Source organism: Solea solea, chromosome 20 (assembly GCF_958295425.1).
Source record: "Solea solea chromosome 20, fSolSol10.1, whole genome shotgun sequence".
NCBI classification, from domain to species: domain Eukaryota; kingdom Metazoa; phylum Chordata; class Actinopteri; order Pleuronectiformes; family Soleidae; genus Solea; species Solea solea.
Genome location: NC_081153.1, coordinates 13312323 through 13321899, shown reverse-complemented (window position 1 = coordinate 13321899; position 9577 = coordinate 13312323). Strand labels below are relative to the sequence as shown.

Below are 9577 nucleotides of genomic sequence, written 5' to 3'. Positions count from 1 at the left end.
AAATGGTCTAAAGCGGCTGTATTGGAACAATCTGTATCAGTAATAATTTATCGTTTAATTCTGAGATTGCTGTTAAAGTTAATGTAAACCTGTATAAAAATACAGATACAGACTTTTAATTTTGTGTGATAATTGAAATCAGATAATGGTGTCATTTCTATTCTTTACACATTAAAGGTTAAAAGACAAGTAGAAGACGAAGTCCCACATCAGTCCACGAGGTGGCGACCTCTATCAAAGCAGCGCTCTCGCGTGACGTCACTTCCTTGTGCTGCTCGTCCTTGCTGTCCTCTCCGCTTCAGGACAAACTCATGGCTAAAATGAGCAAAGAGACCAAACAGCGGCTGCAACAGCTTTTCCAGTGCGGCCAGTTTGTCATCCGATGGGGCTTCATCCCAACCGTGCTCTACCTTGGTCAGTATCCGAACTTCAGTCGAGGGAGACGGCTGGATGGTGGAGACATGACTTGCTAACGTTAGCTAGTTAGCTTTAGCCTATTAGCGTCCTGCTACAATATCTTACAGCTTTATCTGTATTCGTATTTTATTTACCCTTGCTTTCTGAGTTTACATATATAGTTATGTAGTAGGGCGTTCCACACGTCTGGTGAGAAATGTGTAGTTAAATACCAGCGAAATGAATACACCCCCACGTGTAATACTTTATGGAGAATACAAATAAGATATGAATATAATTTTATCTTATTTGCAGGTTCCTGTATCTTTTTCATCATGTTGTCCTAAAAGCTGTGTAAATGTGTATGTGTACGCACTGTAACAGCAGGTCATGTGTGAGAGTAGACATGTGGAAGTTGAGAGTGTATGACTGTAGTCAGTGGAAATGCCAGAGAATCTTCTCTGATGTCAGCATCTTGGAAACACCAAACACAGATGATGCCACTCTTCTTCCGTTTTCGTCCTGTTGGGAGGCGACATTTGTATGTGCAATGTGTTTTCTTAAGAATGTGTTGCGTCCTAATTTGCTTCATTTGTGGACTTTGGATGACACTAGAAGAGGGGGAAATAGTTTTCACTTTTCGCACACATTTCGCACACTCTCTCAGTCTCCTTGTTTGTGTGAGTGAGTCAGATATGCTGTTCAGTAAATGTAAGCTCAACTTAAAATAGTTATTTCACAGTCATATAAAAATGAGCTCTGCAGAATGGCTGTCACTGTAGTGACTCAGGGAAATTCAGGGAGTGGAGTGGATGGAATGACCTTCATGCAGTTTTGACCTCAACACCATTGAAAATTTGTGGGATCAGCTTGGGCCAGAGTGACCAACACAACAACTTTCACACATCCCATGACCAGCATGAGAAGGAGGTGCCAGGCTGTTGTGGCTGTGTATGTTTCTTCTACATGCTACTGAGGCTTACTTTCTGTGCCAAGTTTAGTTGTTAACTTTAGTAACTTCTTTTTTTTTTTTGCTTTTTAGAAAGTTAAGAGCGCACACAGGCAAAAACTGGCCCGCAAACCAGTTTTTTGCAGCCCGCGACGTCCTCACTGGTCACCTCAATTTGACTCTTGCTCAACCCAAGTGAACGATCAATGTTGTGATATTAGAGTCTGAGCTACGATGAGACGCAGCCTCAGATATTGAAAAGTTATCTCGCAATGTCACGTTTTAAATCAAGATTGCACATCTGAATATTTTTTCAGAAAAATATGATATGGTAAGACGTATGAAGAGACAATACTTGTTGTTTTGGCCCTTCGCTTCCTTTAAAATAATGCCCACCACTTGTTTACAGTAACTTATCCTTTATGTTATCCTTTATGTTTCAACAGGTTTCAAGCGTGGAGCAGATCCAGGGATGCCCGAACCCACAGTCTTAAGGTGAGGAGTTATGCTCTTCTCACATTTAGGTTTAATAGCTGAGCTAATGGCTAACTGTTATTCATTCATTCATCTTCTACTGCTTTATTCTCCACATGAGGGTCGCAGGGGTCACTGGTGCCAATCCCAGCTGACATAGGGTGAAAGGTGGGGTACACCACAGACAGGTTGCCAGTCCGTCACAGGGACACACAGAGACAATCATCCACTCTCAAACTCACAGTCACAATTTGCCCAATCCCAGAATCTGCATGTTTTTGTCTTAAATATTGTTTCAATGACTGCAGCAGTGTGAATCTCTTGTATTGTAAGCATGTATAAAAGATTACATATAAAAAGATTACCCCAAATTATTTATTATTTTAGTTTTTGCTATTAATGTTGTTGTTTTGCCTCTGTTTGACGTTTGTGAACAGAAACCATGCAACATTATTTGTATGCTGCATCCTTTATCTCAAAACAAGCTCTGTCAGGCAATACTATCAGACCTGACTGAGGGCAGCGTTTGTGTGTATAAATTGATAGTGCTGGGGTGGTAGTCGCTCCAGAATCTTTTTGTCTGTTTTCAGTAGCACGGCACAATTCTGTGATATTCAATATATTGCAAGACAATCATATAGCGATACGTCACGTAGCTGTCTAACTGAAGAAAACAAAACATCTGTCTGTGAAAAGTTAATAGTGGAGGATTTCTCTGTTTCTTCACAACATAGAGAACAAAGTACATGAAGTCTATGTGTTAAACGTGGATGAGGCATCTCTTAATGTAGCTTTCTCCACCATTATCCTGCTGTAACCTCAGCCAGGTAACTTCCTCCCATGTTTCCCGCATTCATTTGAGCAGCGCCACCGTGAGGAGAAATGAAGTAGCAATGACCGGCGAGTCAAACCGGCACGGACAATTTACTTTAGAGCGTCTTAATTTGTTCATTTAAATATTGATAGTTGCCCTAGCGTATTGGCTATCATATTGCACGAGGAAGGACGGCGCTGTATCACCAAATCCACACTGCTTACAGTTAAATGGTTGTACTTGTTAAAATGGTTATTTTCTCTAGTTTAGGAATAAAACAATTTATTTCAGTCATTTTAAGTTTACTCTGAAAAACAAGATGTCTGGTGTGTTTGAAGGACACTGTATTAACGCTGTACATCAGATAGCATTTTGTTTTCAGGATAATGTCTTTGATTGATCCTTTTGGCTGTCTTTGTGGTCTACTGGAGTCTTTATATAAATCTATATATTTTTCTTGTAGTTTACTATGGGGCTGAGAAACATCTCCACACAGACGATCCTCTCTCCTCATCAAGACCATGGGACCCCACCTGTGTTGAAAGTCTGGGACAAAATGGGCGTCATTTTTCACTTTCCTGTCTGATAAGCTACAAATGATGGCCCCTCGTGGTTATAATGTCTATGACTGCGTTATATACCCAGTAGAAGTATGGAGAGTGTTGGCGGCTCGAACGGAAGACGTAAACGTCAGTTGCTATTTTGTTCGTGAATGTGTGACGACCATGTTTGGATGAACCATTTATTTCATGTTTTTTTTTTTGCTCCTCCTTTTTATTTTTTAATTTAAAACATCGGCAAAATAAATCCTGGACAAAAACAACTCTTGATTGTTGTGCATGTATGTGTGTTAATGCTTGGACGATTCTAAGTACAAAAAAAGCAACTTCCTTTTGATGCAAATATATTTTTATTTTATAGTTTTTCTACTGTGACAAAATATCATCACTGGCATCAAAACACTTGTGAACAGTGGGCTGAGTGCGCACATGAAAATTAAATTAAGGGTAATAATTAAAAGTACAGTAACAACATGGTCATGGTATAATATTTTTAACATGGAGGTAATTCTATGGTAATATCTCGTGCAATTTCCAGCTTGACAATAATGATAATGGTGTGGTCATACAGAAATATTGTTATTTCGTAAGTAGTATCCAGGTTATAGCTTGTGTCTTAAAATAGAAATGTGAATTAAAACTGAAATATCTCCTGCACTCATTTTCCACTGTTATTACCAAGCTGTTACTTGAATTACCACAATATTACTCCCTATTACAAATGATTCATTTTACCATGTTGCTGTAAAATGCTACCACAAAAAATGTGTAATATAAACAAGACACAATAACTTAAAGTAAAATACCATTAACAATACAACAGCTTCAATGATTTGTCCCAATCGAGAAATGAGTAAACATCAAAATGATTCAAGTACATATATCAAACTCACTCATTTGTTTTTCTTTGACTAATAAATAACACTTTTCATCACGTATAAATATATTAAATAGGTAAGACATTAGTGGTTGATTCAAGCCCTCAGGCCTACAATATTAAAGCCACTTAACATTAACGTTAGAGCGGCTGCATCAGCCCGTATTCCTTCATAGCTTACTTTTATCTCTGCAGGAAATTGTAAGAGGGAGCAATAACCTTGCCGGGCCGTCTTCTCCTTTCCCTTCTACGAATTTCTACTCTGCCGTCGAGGAGGAAGTTGTGGAGCTGGCGCAGGATGCTGTGTGCCGTCATCTTTCTGTGGAAAGGGCTGGGGTTGTAGATGTCACGCAGAAGCTGCTCCTCCTGGTCCAGGGTCAGGAGGGCGACCTGTTTGGGGTTTCTCATCTGTGGTGACACATGTAGATGTTGCGTCATCACGACAATACAAATAGAAAAGAATGACTTTTAAAAAAAAAAAAAAAAAAGTGTGTGGGGGGAATGTGAATGAACTCAAACAAAGACTTTTCATTAAATGCAGGTTCATTCTTACTTTTTTTAATATATATATATATATATATATATATATGTAAAGATTCTTGTTGTACCTATGTTTTAGATCCTAGGTTCTCAAACTATTGTACAGATTCCACCAGTGGCTCTCACAGTAGCCTCCTGAAGATTGTGACGTGAGGTATGAGTTTAGCTGCAACATGCAACGTCACCAATTTCACATTTCACACACACTGTACCTCACTGATAAAGGACTAAATCCTCATTTCCAGAATTTGGTGACACCACTTTTGTGCTGGAGCTCGTCAGGACCCACCTTTCCCTTGATGAGGTTGATGAGTTTCACACTCTGGGGTCGCACCTCCAAGACGATGGAGCCGTTGGGGTACTCGCTCTCCACGTGCTTAAAGAGAACCAAGTAGGTGCTCAGGCCTTCAGCCAACCTTTCGAGACAAGCCTCCTATAGAGAGAGAGCAGAGGACAACCATCAAATCAGTGTTTGGTCAAGTGTCACTAAAGCAAAGACGAGAGGGGTTTGACGTGTTCTACCATGGTGAAGTTTGAATTAGGGCAGTCTGCTGGAAGGGATGGGAATCTGTAGTTGTCCAGGAAATGATATTTCACTGCGTTTTGGAATTCCTCTTCAAACTGACAAAGGGACGGATGATAAAAGAGAAATAATAAGGGATCAGGTGACGTCATAATATAGTTAATACAGATGTGGTGCACCTTCTGACCAGTCATTTTGTAGAAACATTTGCGTAAAGACAACCTACAGCTTACCTCCTTGTGGTGGCGCGCCGTCGCGCCGATGATGAAGTCCCAAACTTGGTTCACGCTCAGAAGGTCATAGGTCACCATCACCTCCTCCTCCTCCTCCTCACCCGAAGAGTCTCCCGCCGGACTGTCGCCGGACTCGTTTGCAATCGGAGTCCCGAGGGTGCACAGCAGCAGGGCCGCCAGCATGACTGCTGCGGACACTGTGACATCTGTACGGAGAGGAAGAGCAAGAGTGAAGGAGCGAATGGAAAGGGGAAGAAGCGGAGGAAGTGCACACCGCAGGCTGCAAATAAATCACTTACTAAATGTGGAGGGCATGTTGCACTGCTGGAAAACACTTGCTGAAGACCCAGTGATGCTGAGGAGTTGCCTTCTCTTTGCAACCGGCTGACATTTTATATTCTTCAGCACAGAAGGGATTTCCCAATACTTCCCTTCAAGACTAAGTAATTAATCGCATGTGTCAAGCATCCGGTCCCTCGTACGTTGGTGGCTGATCAGTGCAGGAATTTTAAAAGTAGCTGACTTTAAAGCTGCTGGTATTCTTATTTGTAGAAAATAAATAAATACACACATAAATACAAGCACCTATCACTGGCATTCATTCACTCTTCTTTTCACCTCTCTTCTACGCAGACATACTCGTATCATTTTGTGGAGAAATCCCCTCGATATATTCAGCCCAACAATTAAAAGGGAAAACCCACTCCAGTATTCCATTAGTGAGGAGTATTTCCTTCAGTCTTTCTTCTTCTCTTTGGTTAGAATGTTGTTCCCCCTTTCTCACTGGCGTAAGTCAAAGTCATTTTTCATTCAGGTAACAAAAATAAATGTATATTAAAATGTTGCCATTGCAGAATAACTATCCTTTGTACAAGAGACGTTATGACGACTGGTTCAGTCAATTTCAATGTGATGATTTATACAGAATAAAAGTAATGCCTAGATGTACAGGACATTTGCAAATGATAATGTGAGTGTGGGGGGGAGCACACAATTGTTCAGAATCATTTGCATGAATGTGTCACTCTCTGTTTCTCAGTTACTCATTGGGAATCCAACTGGAGAACTCCCAAGTCAAAAAAAACCAATACTGACATTAAACTTAGCATGATGTGATGTCTGGTGTCCTCTGTTGACGATTTTGTAAGGACGGGTTTGTGTCCACTTTTGATCGGAGACCGTTTTTGGTACTTTCAGTGGACAGTTTGAGACTTTAAAATAGCTCATGGTGGTGTCTGTGATCACTCAAAAATGACCATTTTAGACTCATTGGGGAGCTCACGGTCTATTTTTTACGCCTGACGTGTTATTTCTTTTTTGGGGGGGGGGTTGACAGTTTATTTAGACAGATAGATTTACATCTTGACAGACGGAGGGAAGACCGAAGCTTTGCTGGTAAAGAAAAAGAAAAAAAAGAAGGAGTTATCAGCACTTCTTAAAAACATAAGTGAGGTGAAATAAATGAGAATTTTGGCGACAGAAGTCACACACAAGCTTTCAATGTTAAGTGTAAAGTACTACAACTATCAGAGTCACGTGACTTGACTTAAGTCACAAATTTAAAGACCTAACCTGACTTAAACCTGAGTAAAATGACTTAAAATGTCTTTGATTGACGGAATATTTACATTTTCTCAAATATTGGAAGAAAATTGAAAACCTCGGGTGTCTGCTTTTGCGGCCTCGTGTACAAACCTGGCAACCGAGCAACACCAACACCACTATGTGAAATTTCATTCGATAACTTCAAATCCCACAAAAGACAGTAAGACAGGAAGTCAATTGGTTACCAATCTACTTTAATCTGACGCTAGTTAACGTATCTGTGGGTCAGAAGCTGGTTATCTGGAATTTAATGTCAGTATTCTTTACATTTTAGGCTCTGGTAGTTTTATGTATTTTCATTTTTATCCTCTAATCTTTTTTTGTAAATAATTCATTTTGTTCATAATTCAGTTGTATGGGACCATGAAGCAGTCCTTACATTGTACGAGTAATACAGTGTTTCAGTTACAGATTAAACTACTTTTTTTTAAAATGTGGAATACCTGGTAAATCATCTTTGTCCTCTATATTCATACGACTTGACTTGTAACTTGCTCGATTTAAAGCAGAGACTCGACTTGACTGAAAAAGGTGAATACCAGTTTATTAGCTGAACGCTACAGTGTGGAAAATGGAGGTGAAATGATTTACAAGTGTTACAGTTACCTGAAGCGGCAGTTAGGAGCCCTTATGTGTTCACAATAGCCCTAAACAAACAAACTAAACATCTTTTGAGGAAGGGAAGGGTGTGGTGAGAGATATTCATGTGCAACATGAGACTTATAAAGGTTACATTTTACACATTGTTCCTTTTACAGCTTAAGTGAAATCTCAATGCTCATGGGCTCATGTTCCTTCTCCTCAAATATTGAGTATTGCAGACATTGAGGATAGACACCCAGTGATGTTGACATTGAGCTGAACATTGATAGTTGAATATTTATAAATAAAAAAAAAAATGTTGGGTTGCAGTTTCAGGTCATCCAGAGTGGAGAGAAAAAAAAAAACAAACACTTTATTTTTAATTTTGCACTTGATACCAACGAACAAAGAACCGCCGATGCTATGATAAACTGATGTATTCCACATCACATGTGACACTGTGTGAGGCAAGAAGTCGGCATCATGAAACCTAGACTGTGAGAGAGTTTGAGAGTTGCTCAATCTCCCTCTTCTGCAGTGAAAAACGTTGTTTCCAGGGTCAGAGTGGTCAGATCCAGACTGTCATCTGAATTACATGACAACTCCATTAAAACACTACAGAATTATACAAGTTATTCATGCAAACTGTTAAATATGCCAGAATTATTCTCTGAAAAACGAATATATGTATATACATATATATACATATATATGTGTATACATATGTCTGATAAATAGACAAAATATGCCCTGTTGTGTTCAGCGCTGTACACATGCACCCCACAGAACATTAGTAAGCATATTTCATCAGCCGTCACTGCTTCCTTTTGTCTTTTTCACTCCGCTTCCTCTCCTGCTTCCACAGAAGTTCTCAGAAAGGGATGGGCCCACTTATCTATTTTTATCGTGCGACTCCCCACTTTCACTCCACTGACACGCAATCAAGTATAGCTCTCGATGTTTGTCACGTCACTTGTGTTATAGATCCAACTTTCCCACAACTTTTAGTTTGTCAATGAAGGAAATCTTCATCTCCATTGTAGCCCTGGAAAGATTCTGGGAACTCTGGGTTTCTAAATTGGTCAGATCCTCTTTTAAACTTTCTTTATAAATGAAACTCAGATTAAAGGAAGTGTGTTTTTTCATCGTGAGCTTCACCTTGAATTGATAATCCTTGTACGGGCAAATTTGTTCCAATTTTGGTTGTGTGGTATCCTTATGTGAACATGTGTTCATACAAAAGCATAGATCGCAAAGCTACTGAAACCCCCCCTCAAATAAAATCCGTGAGAAAACCCCTCAAAATACAGATTGAGATCTTCTAAAATTATAGCTCAGATACAAAACCTGACACACTGAGGTGCTTTTCGAAAAACTCCTGCATTGTGAAAAGGCAACACTGATCACTGATGCAATCACAAGCAGTAAAAGTGGAGAGATTTGTGTATTTAAACTGCAGTACAAAAATATGAATTGAGGGCGAACATCATGTTGTGCTATACACTAATAATATAACCTGTGCAGACAGCGTAAAGAAGTGAAGATGAGTTTATTTATTATACAGAGTTATCACACTGATGCCTACTGTGCAATTCTCTGGTGAAACATGCAAAAATCCGCAGTTCCCAGAGTCTGCTGCTAGATGGCAGTCACACAGCACGATGGTAGAAAGGACATCCTGAGGCAGCACTACACAGAAACTGTCCAATAACAGTAATAAAAGTATAAAACCTTCACACTGACTATAATTTGCTCAGGGGCCTCTCCTCTGTGCTCTTGGTCGCACATGTTTGGACTCAAGTTTGAGAGTCTGCTCCAGCGTTTACTGGGATGTGAGATATTTATCGTCTATAATGGCATTTTAATCGCCTCAGCTGGAAACTTACAATTGGCCTGAAGTTTGTTCTGAAGCTGTGGAGAAGGTTCATTTATCTTTCTATTGGTCTATTTATTCTTGTATTTCTTACTTTGCACAACTACCTTTGTATGCTCTCTTTTTGTTGTATTTCCATTCTCTGTTGCTG

At 39.7% G+C, this 9577-nt stretch overlaps 2 protein-coding genes across 2 annotated transcripts; one reads left to right on the top strand and one right to left on the bottom strand.

The window, feature by feature from the left end:
• Window positions 1-240: 240 nt before the first annotated feature.
• On the top strand, window positions 241-3456 carry tomm7 (translocase of outer mitochondrial membrane 7 homolog (yeast)). The gene is made up of 3 exons (XM_058618417.1): window positions 241-414; window positions 1792-1840; window positions 3097-3456. The coding sequence occupies exons 1-3, from the start codon at window positions 312-314 to the stop codon at window positions 3110-3112; spliced, it is 168 nt and encodes a 55-aa protein (XP_058474400.1). The 5' UTR covers window positions 241-311; the 3' UTR covers window positions 3113-3456.
• Window positions 3457-4202: 746 nt separating this feature from the next.
• LOC131447726 (interleukin-6-like) lies at window positions 4203-5555 on the bottom strand. Its single transcript, XM_058619712.1, has 4 exons — window positions 5367-5555; window positions 5133-5231; window positions 4900-5043; window positions 4203-4478 (listed from the first exon to the last, which is right to left on the bottom strand). Exons 1-4 carry the CDS (start codon window positions 5547-5549, stop codon window positions 4254-4256), a joined length of 651 nt encoding a protein of 216 aa, XP_058475695.1. The 5' UTR covers window positions 5550-5555; the 3' UTR covers window positions 4203-4253.
• Window positions 5556-9577: the final 4022 nt, after the last annotated feature.